The 21,398-nt window shown below is 43.4% G+C and overlaps 1 protein-coding gene across 1 annotated transcript in view; it reads left to right on the top strand.

The window, feature by feature from the left end:
- Nucleotides 1-5,080, top strand: part of KIAA1549L (KIAA1549-like ortholog) — a 153,486-nt gene extending 148,406 nt beyond the window's left edge. The window contains 2 exon segments of the mRNA XM_006903627.1: nucleotides 786-937; nucleotides 4,799-5,080. Coding sequence (XP_006903689.1) covers nucleotides 786-937; nucleotides 4,799-5,080 — 434 coding nt within the window.
- The last annotated feature ends 16,318 nt before the right edge of the window (nucleotides 5,081-21,398 follow it).

Consider the following 21,398-nt stretch of genomic DNA (forward strand, 5'->3'; position numbering starts at 1 on the left):
CTTAGCCCAGTGCCTTGACCCACTTACTTCCCACCTCCACCCTCCACCAGGATAACCCTTCTCATCTTTAATTTTTTTCTTCACTTACTTATACCACATCTTTAAGGCAAGTCTCCAGTCATCAACATTGTTGACAAAGCATTCACTGTAGGTCAGCTGTGGAGTGTTACCCAGCCCCAGGCCCTTGGTCCCTCATCCCTCACTGGGGCCCAGTGTTCAATCCTCCTTGCTCAGTTTCAGTCTGTAGAAGTGTAGCCTAAGTGGATGAGGTGCTAGCTGGGTCCACGTCTCCCTGTTTAGGGGAATAGGGTGATGGAGAAGGAGCATTATTAGCTCACACTGCATTGTAGTGAAATTGGAAGAAAGCTTCCCTTCCTCTAAGCAAAAACAGAACCTCCAGCCCAAACAAAAAGAATAGAGGGTGAATTTTAGCCCTATTTGACTCCAAGGTGGGTGTCCTTAAATAGTGCACTACCTCCGCAGCTGTACCCAATAGCCCTGAATGAGCCCATAAGGAAGGAAGGTCCCCTTTTCCATGTCCCAGTCTCCTCTCTATTGCTAAACTACCTGAGTCTTGGGCCATAACAAGCAGGGTCCAGCTTACCTTAGATGGAGCTCCATCTGCGCACAAATGTTATAGCCAGAGCAAGCCCCTCTCAACTCAGACTCAATTATATGCAACTTCAAATACAGCAGACAGTTAGGAGGCCTTCATTTTGTCCTTAAGTGACTGGATCCCTGAGATGAGCCTCTCCTAATCTGCTCATCCATCTCCGTCCTGCCAGGTAATACGGTGCCAGCAGTGTTTGCCATCCCAGCTGCCAACAGACCAGGCTTCACAGGCTACTTCATCCCAACGCCTCCCTCGTCCTACAGGAACCAGGCCTGGATGTCCTATGCAGGAGAGAATGAGCTTCCAGGCCAGTGGGCCGATTCGGTGAGACCCTTGCTGTTTCTCTCAAGAAAACTCTCATGCCTCACACAGAGAAAATAGGGTAAAAGGTTGAGATTAAGTATTATTTTACTTCAGCCCCTCCTGTCAGCCAGGTGGTTAACAGCCATTTTTACAGAAGCAATGTGGACAGGAGTCCTTGGATACAAAAACCCTGCTGTCACAGCAGTTTAAAAGTCTTCTGCTAATGGAAGTTCAATCCCACCCATTGGTTCCACAGAAGAAAGACCTGACTGACTACCCCTATAAAGACCTATAAAGATTGTTGTTGCGTGCCATGGAATTGAAACCAACCCATAGCTGACCCTCCAGCAGGTTTTCAGAGGCAGTAAATCGCACGGGAGGATATTGCCCATGTTTCTACCACAGAGCAGCTGGTAGATTTGAACCTCATGCCTTTGAAATTGCAGCTAACCTTCTTACCACTAGGCCATTAGAGCTCACTGGTACTTCCTGTAAAGATTGTTGTTATTGTTTGCTTTCGAGTTGGAACCAATCCATCTCTGACCCTCCAGTGGGTTTTCAGAAGATTTAATTATAAAGGAAGAAATTGTTCAAACTTCTGCTGCGGAGCAGCGAGTGGATTTGAACCACTTGTCTTTGGGATTGCAATGCAGTTTCTCACCACTGGGCCACCAAACTCTATGGGTCAGTTCTGCTTTGTCACATGGGGTTGATGTGAGTTGAAAATCAACTAAATGACATCTAAAAACAACTACCTCCGAATGAAGACCTTCAAGTCCAGGTTGTACTTCTTAACAGGGTGACCTTAAGTGGCTTCTTTAAAATAATGTTTTGTAATAATAATTCCCATTTATTAATCTTGTGCCCATCAGTATCATGTATGTTTAGATTATCTTGTTTGATCTTTACAACAATCTCACCAGGTAGGTGTTCTGTTCCCTTCAATATTCCCATTTCAAAGATGAGAAAACTGAGGCCTGGACAGATGACCTCTCTTCTCTAAGACATTTGTCCAGCTCTTAAGTCTATGAAATTTGTTTCTTTCGTATATGAGATGCTGTAAAAATTTCAATGAAAAACCCAGAACGCTGCACTGAATGACTTAGGTGTTCATCCTGATTTCCCTTGAGAATTGTATTCCCATATAGGACTACACCCACTCTTCATTTATTAGCATGATAAGGTTCTAAAGACCAAGGCATTGTACAAAAGTGGAGGATAACCACTTCATTAGATGGCTTCCAGGCCTGAGAACCAAGGCCCCAGCTAAGTTAACACATAACCTTAACCATCACATGTGCGTTACTCTCACCTCCGTGTCCATAACTGCCAGGCATGTGATTAATTAAAAAAAAAATATGGTATTATGTTCACAATTGTCATAAATGTGAAATATCAGATAATGAGATAACCAGTAAGCAAGAATTAGGTCTAGAAGGCACAGTGGCTGTGCCCCAGCCTGGACTAAAGGAGATTCAGTTGTTGTAACGTGTTGTTGAGTCAACCCACTTTTGACCCTTAAGTGAATTTTTCAGAGGCTGTAAATCACAAGGAAAGAGATTGCCCATCTCTCTTGTAGAAGATCTGCAATTAAGCAGGGGGATGTGCCCAGAGCACAGAGCTCTGACACCAGGGACTGAGCCGGAGACAGGTGATTTATGACATGCAAAGGCAGTTCAGGAAGCTCATCTTGAGAAAGATACTAGATTAGAGCAGGTTTACTGTATACCTTGCACATCTGTGTGAAAAGGAGCTAGTCCCCTTTATCATGTGGATGTCTGACCTCTTAGATCTAAGGAGATGGCTTGGATAAAATTACCTAGTCCCTGGGTGGAAAGTAGATTTCATCATTGAAGGTACCTCTGATTGATTCTTCTTGGAGAAGGGATAGATGTGGAGACTGCCAGGCTGAGCAGGAAACTGTGCTGTGATCAGTTGGTGATGTCTGTCATAGACTTTGGCTTGGGGAGGTGTGGAATTTGCCATTCCTGAATTTGAGCTAACAAGGTGGGCTGGCTCCTACTTACATCTCCTTCTCTTCTTCTTAATATTGTCCTGAGGCCACTTCTGTGGGGCTAAGTCCTTTTTCTGTCCCAGCCACCAGCACAATGTGCACTTCGCAGAATTCCAGACTAACATGCAGCATGTGATACTTCTAAAGGCATATTCTTTTGTGAGCTACTAGGGTATAAGAATGCTCAAAAATGACTTTTCTAGCCATTGCATTAGCCCCTATTGGGGAGGGGGAGGGCATGATCTCCAGCTGCCTTAATTGTGGACACATGGGCTTGCAAATCATTAACAGCTGTGGGACCAATATAAGAGAACACTTTCCACCTTATGAGAGATGGTGGTAGAGGAACTGTGAAGATACTGTGCGAGATGGTGGTGGAGAGAGTGTGAAGAGACTATGGCAAGATAACCAGAGTAAACCTGGAGATAAAAAGCCACAGTTAATGGTTTTGCTTGCTGAATAATTGAAGGAAAAGATGACTTATAACTGCTCTGAGAAAAGGTTTACTAGGTGATTGAGGAAACCAGAGGCTTCATATGTTTGTGTTGCTGAACTGAACCTAAACTTTCACTTGTTGACTGTGAAACTGTCATTCACTAATTGAGGAATTTTGCCTTTTTAATCTGGCTTGGGACTTCTGGACTAAACCTGGACTTGCATATTCTTTACCTCCCCCACTCTCCAACCTATTTTCCTAATAAACCCCACAACTGTGAGTAAAGTTTGTGAGTCTTGCAACAAACATCTGATCCAATGATTGGTAGGGAAAGGTATAGGAGCATGGGAGAAGGCATGTCTGACCTTTCAGCTAATTTAGTACTATGGATATTATTGATGAGGAAAGTTCCCTTTTATGAAGTAGATAGAAATCAGACTCAGCCAACCCCCCGTTGCATCTGCTCCTTTTACAGCTACCCTAGAAGAGCATCCTCATGTTTCTGTGCAGAAGTTGAGCCTGCATCCCAAATTATCCATTTGTCCCTATTTCCAGAAGTTTCTGTACATTCAAGTGTAGACATTTTTGTCCTGTGTTTGTAAAGAAAAGAAAATATTTTCATAAAATCAACATCATTCCTCAACTTAAGTCTTCATAGGACAGTGACTGAGTCCCTCCTTTGGTGCCAGACAGACATGTTCCCAACAATTGCCCTCAAGCAGACCAATGTCATGGAATCCCATGTAGTTTCTGGTGGTGCAAACAGTAAAGCATTTAGCTGCTAACAACAGATTTGGATGTTAGGGTTCCACTTGGAAGTGCCTCAGCGGAAAGACCTGGTGATCCATTTCCAAGAAGTCAGCAGTTGAAAACCCTGTGAATCACAGTCCTACTGATACACATGGGGTCTCCAAGCATGACTTAGAGGCTTTTTAACTATGTCACCATGGACTGTGTCATCACTCTCTTTGCTTCAATTTCCTCATCTGTAAATTAATGATAGCAATATCTACTTCATAGGTTGTTGTACTGAGAATTAAATGAGATGCTGCATATAAAACTCTTAGCACGAGATCTAGCAAACAGTAGGTACTCAACCAAAGTTAGCTATTATTGCAATAATATATCCTAGGTTCCTTTTTTACCCCAAAACAAGTTTTATTTGCTTGATTATGCTTATTAATGAGGTAGCTAGATATCAGCAAAGGTTAAAACATCTAGTTCATTCACAACACCAGCATAGTCTGTGAGTCCAAAATATCTACTTGCTAATAAAGTCATCACAGGATTACACCTGGACAGTGGCCTCCGTTACCTCTTCATGTCTTTCCTTATCCATATCTCCACATCCCTACTGCTTCCAGTATTAAGAACATCCTGTGACTTGAGCACCTACCTAATCTAGACCTTTCTCACCCAATGTCCTCTGCAGGTCCCTCTGCCAGGATACATTGAAGCTTACCCTCGGTCGCGTTATCAGCAGAACTCACCCTCCAGGCTGCCTCGCCAGTACAGTCAGCCATCCAGCCTGCACCCCAGCCTGGAGCAGGCCCCCGCACCCTCCACAGCAGCCTCGCAGCAGAGCCTAGCAGAGAACGACCCATCTGACACACCTCTGACCAACATCTCCACCGCAGCCCTCGTCAAGGCCATCCGGGAAGAGGTGGCCAAACTGGCCAAGAAACAGACAGACATGTTTGAGTTCCAGGTCTAATGCCTTGCCCCCAGGGGACTCTTGACTCGAAGACCTTGAGGAAACAGTCTTTGGATTTCTCAAGCCCACCATGTTGGGACTTGTGAGAAGATGTAGACATTGGGTTAGTCTTTCTCACCCTCTGTTTCTATTAAGGTGGAGCTTCTGAGAAACAGAACACTCTTGAATGACTCTTGGCTTCGTCAGCTGATCCTGTATCAAAAGCCCTTGCTAATCTGTTGTGTTAAATGTATGAACCATGGGAGTGTTAGTGTCTCATAAGGCACTGACTAACCTACAGATTCCTGTCCAATGCCACATTTTAATACATCACCACAGGAGAGAATATCTAGCTCTATCTTCGGTGACCTCTGCATGTTAACTCCTGTCTCTGTGTCAAAGCCAATGCAAGAGTGTGGATTAAGCACCAGACTGTCCTCTCTCTCTCATTCAGCTGGGACTGTCATCATTAAAAATCATCTCCAGTCCATCAATGAGGTACTGACTCCAGCCGAGGAACTTGTTCTTTTCTTTTCAGAGTTCATGTTCAAAGTTGAATGCATTGAATGAAAATGAGTTACTATCACTGGCTGCACCTAGAAATAGCCTGGACTTATCCCACATTCATTAGATGAAGGGCAAGTGAGAAGAAGAAGGGAAAGGGATAGTGGACTTGTGTGTGTGGGGTGGTATTTTAAAAGGTGTCATCACTTTGGAAATAGAGCACCTTGTAAGTTAGGATCTCAGTGAGAGAGAACCAGTGCTAAGAGCTTTTAGAATCTTATGAAAGAAAAGCACTTATGTGTGGAAGTATTTCTGTGCCCTGTGTCAAAGGTGGCCTGAGAATAGAGTGTCTCTCTTTTCCAGAATAATAGTTACATCGACTTTTATAGAAAAAATCTCCGACCCTTCCTTAATCATGTCCTGCATGTACTGCCGAGTGGTGCCAAAGGAAATAGTAGTTGATGCCTTGAGATGGTGAGAATGATGCAAGATTAGGCAAGCTTCTGATCTGTTGTTGACCCGACAGCACCTAACAACAACAAGGGAGATCAGAGTGGGAGGCCCAGGTTCCCTCGGCTGCAGCCAGCACGTGTAGAAACTTATGAATGTAGAAAATCTGTCAATTTATGTTGAAATGTAAATAATGTCTTCTAAAGTGTATGGATCTACCCAGATCTCCATCATTAATGAATGCAGAGGACATTTGTTGAAATAACAGGGCAGCCAGCCTTGTGACCAGGATGTCACAGATCATCCTCCGTGGCACTGGGAAAGCCTTCAGAGCGCCAGGCAGAGGACATACCTTGTAGCACTGATGGTGCCAATTGTTCACTGTCCATCAAGGCATTCAAAACCATGACTGACTTTGGTAACGGAAAAGAGAGGGAATTCTTTGGTTTCCTCGCCAAATCTGGGAGCCACGTACAGTGTACAGTGTCAGGGCTCACTCCATGTCTGCTGGAGAATGAGTCCTGCTCTGCCTTCACCCCATAATCCATTTAGCTTTAGCTATTTCCAACTCCTTCTGCATTCATCTTTCCACCCTCCCATGAGTTTCTTTGGTCTTTACCTAGAGAAGAAGGTGGGAGTTTAAAATATGAGAGAAGAGTAGGAACGGACCTGATTAGAATGGGAGATTCAAACTATCAAAGCACAGACTTTTCAAGGAAGCTGTTTTTATTTCCCAATGGCAAATTGCCCTTTCTGGAATGTGCTGGAGATACTGTGTCCTGGAATCCCCAGAGGAGTCTCTGGTTCAGATGGTTTTAGGTAGTATCCTTTTTGGTATGCTGGTTGATCTTTCATAGTGTTAGTTTTTTGTTACTTAAAAAAAAAGTCAACTATAAATAAAATGTATTTTTGTAATTTCCATGTATATATATGGTATATTTCTACCAATGGCCAGTTGTTGTAGTTCAAAACTAAATCAGCTTGCAGAATACTGTGGACAGTGCAAGATTTAATTGACAGGTTAATCCAAGGCCTAAGTCTCTCAGAATAGGCATGCAGTGCACTTGAAAGAACAAAGAGCCAAAGAAACTCAGCCTTTTTCATGCAAATGGTATGAGTCTGATAAAGTCAATTACATTGTCCTACTTTATCAATGTTACTATTTCATCAGTGCAATATTATCTCTCCAGTACTTTGTCTACTTGGTAAATGCCTGGAAAATACTGTATGTGCAAGTGAAGTGTCAAGACCTTCGGATAGTTGAAATATATGTACCAGCTTCAAAACACAGTGTCTGGGCTTTGTTATCATGAGTCCACAGTTCACAGTGGTACAACTCTAACTCGCTAAGAGAACAGAGCCACAAATCATGTGGTCTTTACAAAACTCAGCTGAGATGACTAAATATGTAGCATGTGAAGTCAAAAATTCTCTGAATCTAGCCATTGCAAGTGTAAGAAAATATATGGGAGGAAAACATTCAGTTGGAAAGGGTCAGTGTATCCATGCTTTCCTACCAACTGGGAAACCGCCACCATTGTTCTTCACTGTCTGGGAGGTGGTCCATTCTCAAAAGCATCTCCTAACCTTATGGAGGTGGACAGCTCACTCAGAAAATGTAGATGGTTTTTAAGGGTTGGGGGCGTGCTTCATGGAAGTTCTCTGAGAGCACAAAACGTGGCAATTTATTGTCTCAGAGCGAAGGTCAAGTTTAGAAACTTAGCGTGAGCTGCCCAAAGATTCAAGCCCAAGCCTGTTAGTCCATTGATCCAGCTTGCTTCCCATTTCACCATGCTGCCTCCACGCTTGTCAGTGACACACTTCTTTAACTGTGCTATAATTTTTCTAAAAGTATACAAGGGCAATAGGAAGGATACCTGATATTCTTGGAAAGAAAAAGAAAATGATGGAATATGTAAGGAACTTCAGATAAAGTGTATAGAGTACAAGTCATTTGTGGCATAATAAACTTGTTGGCACTGGTCTGGATGTGATTTTTCTGCCTTCATGAAAAAGAAAAGCCTTCTTCTGCAAAGGTGGCATCTTTCAGAGAGGGCCACCAAAAAATACGGTGTTCACAACTGCTCTTCACGATGTGGGATGTATTCCTTTCTCAGGGCCCAGGATCCAAACAGCCAGGGATGCCCTTCCAAGTGGTCATGAGGAGGCAGCAGATGTCATGCTCTGCACCAGAGAAGTGATGCTTGGGGCATTGCAGAAGAGCCTGGGACCACTGTGTACCCTGGGACAGTGATCTGAGGTTTGTGCAGTAATAAGAAGGAAATTGTTAGCTCTGGAGCAGAAAGTTACCTCTTTCAGGGTAGGTTATGTAAAAATCGATTCTCTGGGCCCTTAGGGACATTATAATGTGTTTTTGTTCAGTTAAGAATGCAGCAGAAGAGTATGTAATTTGCCATCTTAATAAAAGAATGGTATCTTGGTTATCTAGTACAGCTAAAACAGGAATCCAAATGCACAACTTTAACAAACACATTTTATTTTCTCACCATTTAGGAGGCCGAAAGTTCAAATTCAGGCCGCTGGCTCAAAGGGGACGCTTGCATTCTCTATTGGCTCTGGAGGAAAGTCCTTGCCACCTTTGAACTTCTGCTCTTGAGTTATCCACTGCTCTGGAGTGATCCTCATGTGTCTTCACATTTCTCTTTCCCCATCTTTGCTCTACTCTCCTTTAATCTCTTTTATATCTCAAAAGAGATTGACTTGAGAAACACCCCACACTGATCCTGCTTCTTTAAAGTAGCAAAGCCAATTCATTCTCAAATCGGATAAATAAATAGAAACATCCTCGGCCATTGAGTCAGTTCTTACTCAAAACAACTTTCCATCGGGTTCCCAACAGCTGTAAATCTTTATGGGAGGAGAGTGCCCATCTTTCTTCCACAGAGCGATTGGTGAATTCAAACCACTGACCTTTTGTTTAGCAGCCTGACTGCACCCCCAGAGCATAGAAAAATTCACTCATTGTTGGCAAGTTGAACCAACTCATAGTGGATTCTCCAGTAGGTTTTCCAGAGGCTGTAAATGACATGGGAGGAGATTACGCATCTTTTCCCCATGGAACTTGGTGGATTCATACTTACAGAGAGGTGAGGTCTTTGGGTTAAAACAACTCCATATGGACTACTCCACCAGGGCTCCCTCCAGCAGGGCAGAGAGGTTAGGAATCCATGATCTATACTACATATTGGGGGAGAGGAGATACAATGCAATCTATAATAAATGGATCAGAAATTGTTAGATCTGTGATTAAAAACTAAAAAAAAAAAAAAAACCATAAGAGAGAATACAGATTGGTGGAGGTGAAGACTTTAAAGACTCAATAAAATGAAGTGTTTCTATAAATTAGAGCCATGGATCAAAAGATTTCATTATTGCTTACATTTGGAAGAACTCCTTTACCCCCCATATAACATAGAAGCACAATGTTTAATGAACAAAGTAACATTTCTTTTTAAAGTTTGAGAACAGGACTTGAACTTAACCCGTTTTATTCTACATAATATACCTCAATTGCTGTTGCTTGTAAAGTAGCTCATAGCTGGAGGGTCGGCTGAAGTCAGTTCTAACTCCATGGCAATGAGAATGAAAGTGTAGATGCTGGATGTTCTTCAGCATGAAGAATAATTGAGCTTGGAGTAGTGGCCGACTCAGGAATGAGTGCTTTGAAATGAAATTCACCATGAAACCCAACATTTAGGGAGCTCTGGTGGCTTTGTGGTAAGGAGTCGCACTGGAACCCAAAGGCACATGGTTAGAATACGCGGTGAGCAATGTGATTCACTGTCTCTGAAAACCTACTGTAGGTTGGTTCTGGCTGGACTCAGTGATAACATATCAACGACAACAGTCCAACCTTGAAGATATTCTAGTCCTGGGACTCAGCAAGGCCTGAAAACCCAGTTGCTTGCTCTGGTGTAGGAGTTGACTGGAAAGAGTGCAGGGGCGAGTCATAGGAACAAAGCAGCCCCCAGCAGGGGGAAGGGCTGGAACCAGGGGCCCTGCTCTTGCTGCTTTGTGTCTCCTGCTCCCTCCAGCTGGGTTTTCGCTGCTGCTGCTTCCTCTGCAGAGCTGTTCAGCTGCCTTGTTTCCCTCGCCTGACTGGCCTTCTTTTTAGGATATGTAGCTGGAAAATCCACCCAAGACCTGTTCTTTACTACTTTTCCGGGCCCACCACTCTGACTACCATCTCAGACCCCATGGGCAGATTCTCCATAATATGGTTTATCTAGACCATCTACTGTGGATGAGTCACTCCTGGGTCAGGTGTCAGTCAAGAAAACCTTAAATTGGGAAACTACCAAGTGCATGGGCAGGGTCATGTAATACAAGCAGACCCATCTGGACTGACCTTCAGAGGTGGTTTTGAATGAGGGCCAATGAGTAGAAGTGGGAGGACAGAGCTGGGCACAACCTTCGAAAGGAACCTACTAGACTTAGAATTGACTGGAACTCCTAAGATACCACCCAGTAGCCAATCCTAGGTAAGTTATCCCTATGGATCCTGCCACAGAAAGGAAGGGACATCTTGGGTCAAATGCTAGGTGTAAATGCATGTTCTTAAAGTCCTGGCAGGCTGGCCAGACCTGCCCTGATCATTTGCTCCCCCACCACCAGTACTAATGATAACTGCTTCTGGGTCTAAGAAATGAGTTCTGACTGAGAAGCCAGTTAGCACAATGCCTTGCTCAGTTGACAATAAAGAAATACTTATACACTGAATTGCATGATCTTAGCTCAGGTCTCCTGAGCACTAACTTGCATGGGTGAGAAAACTGATGAGCTTCCCAGTTGAGTCTTTAAAACACACACATGATTTCCAGTGAAACTAATACTAACACTAACAGAGCTAATAACAAACAGAGCTAAGTTTGCGTCCTGAGAATTGACAAGTCTCTTGAGTTTTGGAAGGTGAACTGTTAACAGAACCTTGTAGCACATGCTAAAATACAGGGTTTTTCTGAAGAAAAAGGAATGTTTAGAAAATATAGCTTGTAGTGGAAGAAACAAACTCTTTTAGGAGCTAATGCTTTGCTTTGATTCTGCAGGGTTAAGAAATAGGGAATTTAGTGACAGGGCTGAATTTGTCACAAGTCACGCATACAACTTCTGTGAGCGTCATTACATAATGAAGTTTATATCGGTGATTTTTATTCTTTGACTTTGGCCATATGTTTGTAAATTTGGAGGGAGACCATCTGTGGATTTTACAGATATTAACCGTGGCCTTCTCTTATTTTCCCCTCTTGCTTAGTATGTCTATTCATACCAACCTTACATACAAGCTGATTAGAAAGTAGTTTTATACCAAGCAGAGCAGAGGAAGAGACTGGACTGGAAATTCTAAAAAAGGGACAAATATTGCAGACCTTGGGCACTCCTTAGACCAGTCTCAGCTTCCTCATCTGTCAAATGGGTTTACCAACGTTCACACATCCTACCTCACATGGTGGTGTGAGGAGCACACGTCATAAGAAAATGCTTTGCAACTTTTACTAGAAGATATTTTTACTACATTAGTCCCTTTATGATTCAGTTTTATCCTACAAAATAGTTCCACTCTTTCATCTACAAAAAGATTTTGTATTTTCACTTGGTTCCGTGACACAACTTGTTGAGGGAGAATAAAGCGGTTCCTAAGTTTGGAACTGCCCACAGGAGCCAGCCTCACCCAGGGTTACGTTTTGCGGTTACTGTTGTTGCATATGATCTGGAAAGTGTGTAAGTACTTGTACGTGTACTTTAACCCTGGGGGGTGGGGGAACCAGACCTTAGACACGTGGAGCACAGTCAAGTACTGAAATGAAGCTTTGAATGTACCTGTTGCCATTGTGAAGCTTAGCCTTCTAATGAACTTTGTATGTCCTTAGCCTCTGCCGGGAACAGAGCATTCATATGCTGTCAGATTTTTTTTATTGTAAAATAAAATGACAAAGGCTTTCATATCCCAAAACCTGTCTGGTTCTCATTTTACTTCCACCGGAGGGGGAGATGGAATCCCTTTCATGATCTGCTTCCTGCTGGGGCTTCCTGACAAAAGCTTTCATACCCTTCTTGTTAAAGAATAGTCACAAGGTCACAGGCCTGGCAGACCCAGTGTGAGCCCGGGAGCTAGTCCCACCCCAGACATGAGATCACGCTCTGTCCATCCCAGGCACCAAAGAAGCAGAGCCAACTATCCATGCTTTAGCAGCTGAAGGTAATGTATTGCTGGGACTGATAGGTCCCCAGAGCAAAAGAGACCATGGTCTTCTCAGAGTATAAAGAAATCCCTTCTAGGTCAAAGGCCACCAGTGAGTCCAGGAAGACATTAACATGGGTCATAAAATCTAAGCACCATCTAACTCTTCCACCCCTGCTACCTAGTGACCATGATGCCTGCCCGATCTTCAGCCCTGTCCAGAGACTATGTGTCACCAGCTTGCTCTGTCCTCTAGCCTAAGCTGATAGGAGAGCCATCCAATTCAGGGCTCACAAGTTCATTGAAAAAGAAAAAAATCACACTCTCTGCCATCGAGTTGACTCACAACCCATGGTGATACTGGTTCACTGGGTTCCTGAGGCTGTAAATCCTTATGGAAGGATACTGATTCTCTTTCTCCTGTGGAGCACCTGGTGGCTTTGTGCTACCAATCTCAGGTAGCAGCGCAGCATGTTACATACTACGCCATCAAGTCCATCAAGTCTCCCTCCAGGTTCATAAGCTGACCAAAAACCCAAAAATCAAACCCACTACCACCAAGTAGATGCTGATTCACAGTGATTTTTTGTTTTTAATTGTTGTTATGTGCCCTTGAGTCTGACCCTCCAGGGGTTTTTCAGAGGCAGTGGACTACCAAGAAAACAGACAGATCTGTCTTGGAGAGAGTGAAACCAAGTTTCTCTTTGGAGGTAAGGATTTGAAACTCTGTCACATACTTTGAGCATGTAGCTAGGAGGGACCAGTCGCTGGAGAAGGACATCATGCTTGGAAAGATGAAGGAACAGAGGAGGAGAGGAAGAGTGTGGATGAGATGAATTGACACAGTAATGGGGGTACTTGTGTCAGAGTCAGTGAGACTGGTTCAGGATAGGGAAGGCTTCAGAGGTGCTGTGCACAGGGTTGCTAGGAGTTGTGACCGTGTATGAGATGCATTGGTGTCCTCATACCAGGGTCTAGAGCTATCGTATGACTGCGTATAAGGTGCATTGACTATGAATTGAACCTGGTTCTCCCAAACAAATCCATCTTGGAAGACCTGTTACCATTGTGATCTTTGGAGGCAAGAGTGGTGAAACATCATCTCACATACTTGGAGCATGATTGCATCTAAAGTAATACATCCAGAAGCTTAGAGCACCAGGAGATATATTGCACTTGGAAAGTCTACAGTGAGGGACCTCTCCAAATTGTTGAGGAGCAACAAGGTCCATTTGAGGACTAAGGTGCACTTTATTGAGGCTCTTGTTTTTTCCAATCACTTGCTATGCATCTGAGAGCTGGACAATGAATAGGATGACAGAAGTATGATTGATGCCTTTGAGCTGTGGTGTTGGAAAAGAGCACAGACTATCCTATGGACGGCCAAAAGATATGACTTGGAGAAGGTGCAGCCAGAGTTCTCCTTTGGAGGCAAGTGGGACAGAGCTTTGTACTCTCATACTTTGGACATGCTGCTAAGAATGGGTCATCATGTTGGGAAAGGTGGAGATCAGCGAAGGAAAGGAAGACCTTCAATGAGATGGCTTGACACAATGTCTGTGACAAAGGGCTCAAATCTGAGATGAGGAGGATGGCACAGGACACATCTGTTCTTCATAAGGTTGCCGTGAGTCATACTCACCTCAACAGCATCTAACAACAACAACTAACATGTTGTAGGCGGCTTACTATCATCACAGTACAGATGATTGCCCGGTTGGGAAGATTTCTGTGCTGGGCCTCACTTTGCTGTAGTTGTTAGCAGCCAGGGAACAGGCCCATAAATCTTGGGGATTGGCCCCTTGAACAATGTGACAAAGCACTACCTGGTCCTAGGCTGTCCTCAGGGTTTTCATGAACTGACTTGGAGAAGTAGGTTGTCAAGTCTTTCTTCTTAGTCCATTTTAATCTCAAACTCATTAAAACCAGCTCACACCACACACACACACACACACACACACACACACACACACACACACACACACACTTTCCAATACAGAAGTCACAGTGATTGTTTAGACATAATTTAAAATAAAATTAAAAATTCAACATCTCAGTTGCATTAACTATATGCTAGGTCATTGTGACTAGAGATGATAGAAGGAGAATTGACACTGTCCCTTCATCCTTCCAAGCATGATGTCCTTCTCCAGCGACTGATCTCTCCTGGCTACATGCTCAAAGTATCTGACACAGAGTTTCAAATCCTTGTTCAAAGGATTTGGTGCTGAAGAAGAGTATTGAATATACCATGGACTGCTAAGAGAACAAACAAGTTCATCCTGGAGAGGGTGAAGGCAGGCCGCTGCTTGGAGGCAAGGATTCTGAAGCTCCATCTGACATACTTTGGACATGTTGCAAGGTGGGATCAGTCCTTGGAGAGGGATATTATGCTTGGGACAGTGGAGGAACAGTGCAGGAGAGGAAGACCCGCGATGAGATGGATTGATTCAGTGCCTGTGGTAATGGTGGTTGTGTATCAGAAACAATAAGATTGGCACAGGATAGAGCAGGGTTTAGGGCTGTTGTATATAGGGTTGCTATGAGCTGCAGGGGTTGCTATGGCCTGGTTGCCAGAGATAGCATGGTGCTGTTTAGGCGGGTGTTGTGGCCGTTTTTGGACGCGAAAGACTACTCTGCCTCCAGGAGCCAGGCAAGCCAGGCATTAATGGTTGGCTACCCAATGCAGAGAGAGAGTGGGGTGGAGCTCCCCGATTAAAACAAGCTTGGAAGGAGGAATGGCATCCACTTCCATAATAGCTTGCCTCCAGAAACCCTATGAACCTGGAGAGAGGACGAAAGACACCCAAGCGTCAAGGGCTCTCCTTCATAGGGTCGCTATGAGTCACCTGCGACTTGATGGCACTTAACAGCAAGAACAACAATTAATAGCAGGCGACTTGGCAGCACATAACAACAACAACAAGGTCATCGTAGCCACATAGGGCTTGCAGCTCCCATGCCAAACAGAGCAAACAAGAACATTTCAATCGTCACAAAAAATTCTCTTGGTGTAGATCATCACGCTACTAACAAAGAACTAGAATAACTAGGGAGAGAATAGTATAGACAGACATTTGTCTGAATATGAGAAGACTAAGCTAGATAATTGTGAAGACCTGGAGAGCTGGACAATGAGTAAGGATGACAGAAAAATATTGGTGCCTTGGAATTGGGGTGCTGGAGAAGAGTCTTGAACATATCATGGACTGTTAAGAAAACAGGTCTGTCTTGGAGAGGCTGAAACTAAGTTTCACCCTGGAGGCTGAGATTTTGAAGCTCTGTCTCACATACTTTGGGCATGGGGCCAGGAAGGACTGGTCCTTGGAGAAGGACATTATGCTCGGAAGGGTGGAGGGACAGTGCAGGAGAGGAAGACCCTAGCTGAGATGTATTGGCTCAGTAACTGGGACAATGGAGGTAGGTGTGCCAGAGTCATTGAGACCGGCTCAGAACAGGGCAGGCTTCAGAGCTGCTGTGCGTAGGATCATTAAGAGTCTCAAACAATTTGACGCACATAAGAACAGGAATTTAGATAAATATTGTGACTTACGACTTAAATTTGTTTTTTCTGTTTTCTCAGCTTGAGAAATGCAGAGCAAGTTCTTCCGTTTTTTATTCTCCAATTCTAGCTTTCTTCATATTCCTTTGTAATACTTTTTTTTGTCCTTTCAAGCGGCCCTTTGAAATCATCTATTCAGCTCTTTTACTTTATCATGTTTCCCTTTGCTTTGGCTTCTCAACGCTGTCGTATAATTTTCAGAGTCTCTTCTGACATTCATTTTTATTTTTCTTTCTCCTCTGTCTTTGTAACGACCTTTTGCTTTCTTCATGGATGATATCCTTGATATCATCCCATAACTCATACAGTCTTCAATCATCGGTGTTCAATTCCTCAAACTTATTCTTAAGATGACCTGGAAATTCAGATAGAATAGATTCCAAGATTATATCATGGTTCTTGTGGAGTTATTTTCATTTTCTTCAGCCTCAATTCGAACTTGAATATGAGTAGTTGATGATCTGAGCCACAATCCACCCCTGGCCTAGTTTTGACTGCCAATATTGAGCTTCTCCAATGAGTTATTCCACAGATGTAGTCAATCTGATTCCTATGCAGCTCATCAGGTGAAATCCATGTGTAAAGTCATCGTTTGTGTCTTTTAAAAAAGGTATTTGTGGCCATTTCTTCCATCTCCATCTCTGCAAATTTCTCAGAGCCTCCAAAATTGCTGTGTTAGGGCAGAGCATCTGAAGGTTTACCACCTTCTCCATAGAAGCCACTATGAGGAGGGCCCCAGGAAGAATTTGTCCTTTTCAGTGGATCACAAGTGATGGTTACTAATTACGATGACTGTTTACTTTGGATCTGGATTTGCTCCATCTTTATAGTTAAGACATAGGAAATAAGGATGTTTCAGTTAAGCTGTGAAACAGATAAAAAGAAGACCAACCTCTGAAGAATGGCTTGAACTTTGTTGGATATATAGCATATAGCTTATGTTTGTAAATAAACTCACTTATTGGAGGGGAGGTATTTAAAATTAATGAATCTTTGTAAATACAAAATTTGATCATCTTATTTCCAGCCTTGTTTCTATCACCAAGTCCCTATTTTCCAACTACTATCCCTTCTTTGCTGTTTCCCAATTTTGCATTCCAGTCACCAGTTATAATTAACATATCCTGATGGCATTTTTTTCCCATTTCAGACTGCAAGATTTGGTAAAAATTCTCAATCTCTTCCTCTTTGGCCCTAGAGGTAGTAGCACATATGTGAAAAATAGTTTTGTTAAAGGCTCTTTCTTGTACACATATGGATAATATCCTATCCCTCACAACATTGTATTTCAGGATAGAAATTTAACATTGACTTTTTTCCTATGAATGCAACACCATTCTTCTTCAGTTTTTCATTCCCAGATTAATATACCATATGATTATCTGATTCAAAGTGGCCAAAGCTGGTCACTAATGCCTAGTATGTCAATGTTCATGTATTCCACTTTTTAAAAAAATTTCCGATTTTCCAACATTCAATCTAGGGATGACAGAAGAATTGATGCCTTTGAGCTGGCGTGTTGGAGAAGAGCACTGAACATCCCATGGACAGCCAAGAGAATGGACAGAGTTTGTCTTGAAAGAATGCAGCTGGAGTGCTCTTTGGAGGCAAGGATGATGAGGCTTCACCTCACATACTTCGGTCATGTTGGTAGGAGGTGTTATTCTTTGGAGAAGGACATGATGCTGGGAAGGGTGGAGGGTTGGAGAAGGAGAGGAAGACTCTTGAGCAGGTGGATTGACATGGTGACTGCTGCAATGGGCTTTAATGTGTCAAGAAGTGTAAGGATGGTGCAGGATAGGACAGGGTTCAGATCTGTTGTTCATATGATCACTAAGAATCATTCTTGACTCAACAGCACCTAACAACAAAAATATGTTAGAGAAATTACACAAAACCACAGTAACTAGGTGTTGTTGTTGTTGTTGTTGAGTCTCATCAAGTGGCTTCAACTCATGTGATCACATGTGACAGAGTGGAACTGCCCATAGGTTTACTAGGCTGTAACCATCACAGGGCAGATTGTCACAACACTTTCCTGCAGAGATACCAACCTTTCTGTGAGCCACCAGGTACATACAGTGAGGTCACTGCAGCTTCTCTCATTTGTGGACTTTCCCCGAAAGCCAGAATATCTTTGGAAAGGCTAGGTATTCTCTGTGCAAGTAAATTATGGCTCTCAACAGGCCTCACCTGTCCACCTCCCTCCCACACACACACATAGCCCCCTCCACACCACTATCCCTGCCCCCATGAGAGCTGCATCTGTGTTTGGTTTTTGAATGAATACCCACCAGATGGCATAGTCAACTTTTGTTCTAATCAACTTTCCCCCCCAAGACTATGTTATCTCCTAGTCCCCGAAAAGACTTCCTAAGTGTCTACCTGGGCTGTAGAGAGAGATTTGAGCAGGAGAGGGGGCATCTGAAGCCACGTGTAAGTCCATGCTGCCACCTAGTGGATTTTTCCAGGAAAGAAATTTGGGGGTTTCATAGTAAGCTCGAGAAATAAATGTGCGCTGATGGTGCAGTGGTTAAAGTGCCTGGCCGCCAAGGGAGAGGTCAGCAGTTGGAACGCACCAGCCTTCCAAAGGGAGAAAAAGGCAGCTGTCTGCTTCTGCAGTGTCCAGTCTTGAAAACTGTAGAGGGCAGTTCTACTGTCTCAACTAAACCCAATAGCGGTGGTTTGGGGTTTAGGATGAGAATTTTGTTGGTTGGTTAGCAGCTGGTGGACTTGAACCATGTGCCTTTGGGCTGGCAGAGCAACTCCTTACCGTTAAGTCACCAGAGCTCCAGTTGCAGATTTAAGACCAATTTTATTTTTTTTTTTTTTTGGTATACCGTCGAATCAGATCCAACTGGCACAGGAAGAGATTGCCCCTCCTTTTCCAGCAGAACATCTGGTGGATTAAGACCAAAAATCTGGGTGTGTATTTGTCTAATAAACCCTAAGAGGCAAAGAATATGGTGATGGTCCAAACTGCTGGAACTAAGCAGTTTACAATAAGCAAACTGGCAGGCAGGAGGAATTATCCAAATGAGAAATGGGCTTAGAAAAGTTAAGAACCTCCTTGACTGAAAGAATGAATAAGCGAATGAAACAATGAGTAAACAAGTGCAGGCTTAATTAAAGCACAGTGTTTTCGTAGTTGGGGGTGCTGGCGGTGCAGTGCATAAGGAGCTTCACCGCTCGTCCAAAAGGCAGAGCCCCTCTGACAGGTCAAGTCCACCATCAGTGACAAGGAAGAAAGATGTGCAGTCTCCTCCCATGTCATTTACAGCCTCTGCAAACCCAATGGAGAGTCAGCTACATGTCTGTTCCAATGCCACGGCAATGAGTTTGAGATTAAGAGTTAAGAAACCCTGGTGGCATATCGTATAACATATCAGGCTGCTCACTGAAAGGCTGGCAGTTCTAATCCACCAGTGGCACAGAAGGAAAAAAGATGAGCAGTCTCCTTCGGTAAAGACTGACGATCTCGGAAACCTGCTGGAGAGTTGTTATGAATCAGAACTGAACAACAGAGGATTTGGTTTGAGGGTTTCTGAGCATAAAGGAATCTCGTGACTCACCTGTTAATCAAAAGATTGCCATGTTGAACCCACCAAATGCTTGGAAACCCTCTGAGGAAGTTCTGCTCTGGCTCAAGGGGTCTCTGAGTTGGCATAAGCTCAACAGCAGTGGGTTAGGATGAGGGTTAGGGCTGAGTTGGTTTGGTTCAGTTTGATTTTCACAATTACTGATGTTTGCACTGGATTCAGGTAGACTCTCAAATGAGAAGAGCAGTCTGGTGTGTCTGTAAAGATGGTGCGTATTGGCCTTGGCCGGACATTGTTCTGAGCACTCCGTACACTTTTATTCACTTTACCCTCACATTACTCTCTGTGAAGTGGAGGTAGAAATGTCTTCGTTTTATAGATAAAGAAATTTACTAGTTTGCCTAAAATCACACAGGCAGTGTATGCTGGGATTTAGACCCAAGAAGCCTGACTTCAGAACTAGCACTTTTCATTGGCTCCATGGTAGACTATCTGACAGATAAGGAGAGCTATCTGGGCTGTGGTGTTGTTGTTGCTGTTAGGTGCCAGGGAGTCCATTCTGCACAACAGAGCAAAGCCTAGCCTGGTCTTGTACCATCCTCACAATTGTAGCTGAGCTCGTGGCCACTCTTGGAGATACTGTTAATCCATCTCTGAAGGTTTGCTCTTTTCACTGACCCTCTACTTTACCCAACATGATGTTTTTTCAGAGATCTGTGCTTTTTGCTAACACGTTGCAGCACTGGGGGTGGGGGTGATGTTCAGTGTCGTGGAGTAACTATGACTCACAGCTACCCTATGAACAAAAGATCTGAACAGTGCCTGCCCCGCTCCCCATCATGATCTCTGTCTGACATGCTTGGGCCCATTGTTGCTATGGCTTTTTCTAGCTGTTGTATCTGTAACCAGTAAGTGACTGGGAAGGGCCATGAAAATGTGAGGTAACTGTGACTTATCAAGCAGACTGGAGAACTTGCTAATAATGAAAATAAACAGTACCTTATGGGTTGTTGTTGCAGTTGTTAGGAATCACAACAACCCTGTGAACAACTGATCTTACCATTGTCTTATCCCATGCCGTCTTCACAGTCTCTGACACAATCAAGCCCATTACCTATACAAATAAGATGTGTAAAATGCTAACAGGGGACTGGTCAGTGTTGGTATCCTGTTAGGCATAAATGCAGCCATTGTTAAAGTGGAAAATGGGGAACTTGGCTAGCATCAAGAAAGAAGAGTCAGAGAGTGTGGTATGTCCTTAGGACGTGAAATCCTTGGGTGAACCAGAGACAGAGAGCTGTAACACTGGAGAGATGGCGGATTTGTGTGAGACCAACAAATGGTGGCAGTGGTGGTGGCAGGAGAATTAGCAGAAACCAGAGACTGGTATGAAAATCAAGTACTTGTTGGGAGAGGAATTACGTTAAGGTTTTTATCAGGAATCTAGGGTGCCAACCTGTGGAATAGAGCCTAGCACCTTCTGGCATATTGTCAAAGTAAGGATGCCCCTGGATACATAACTGGCAGATCTCAGGAGCTTTGTAATACTTGCCCAAGAAAGGCAGGGGTTAGGCATGAAGCTGAGAGTCAGAGATGTCTGCTTTTTACCATGACTGAGAAGAAGCTGCCTTGATTAGAGAACTATTCTGAGTTTTCCTTGAACCAGAATTATAACCTATTACTTTTCTAATAAATCCCATAATCATGAGTTTTGTCAGTGAGTTCTGTGTACATACTGCAACAAATTACTGAAACCAGAAGAATAGTGAGTACCATGGGAGGAATAGTTGGTATCAGAACTAGTAGAAAAAGATTTGAGTTATGTAGCTTAGGGACATGTCTAATCTCATAGGAATTATGCTGTTGATGGGAAATCTTTTCCATTGTGAAATTAGTGGTGCGTACCCACTGATTAGATGTGCCCACACTGCTTATATACTTGTACAAAGTAAGTAATATAGAAACTTGCCATCTTCCCTTTTCAAGTGCATTCTAGTTGTGCTTCTTCCAAGAGAGATTGTTCGTTTTTCTGACAGTCCATTATATATATTCACTATTCTTCATCAACATCATAATTCAAATGCA

The sequence above is a fragment of the Elephantulus edwardii genome, unplaced genomic scaffold (genome assembly GCF_000299155.1).
Source record: "Elephantulus edwardii isolate Elephantulus edwardi_28Jun2011 unplaced genomic scaffold, EleEdw1.0 scaffold00029, whole genome shotgun sequence".
Classification (NCBI taxonomy): Eukaryota; Metazoa; Chordata; class Mammalia; order Macroscelidea; family Macroscelididae; genus Elephantulus; species Elephantulus edwardii.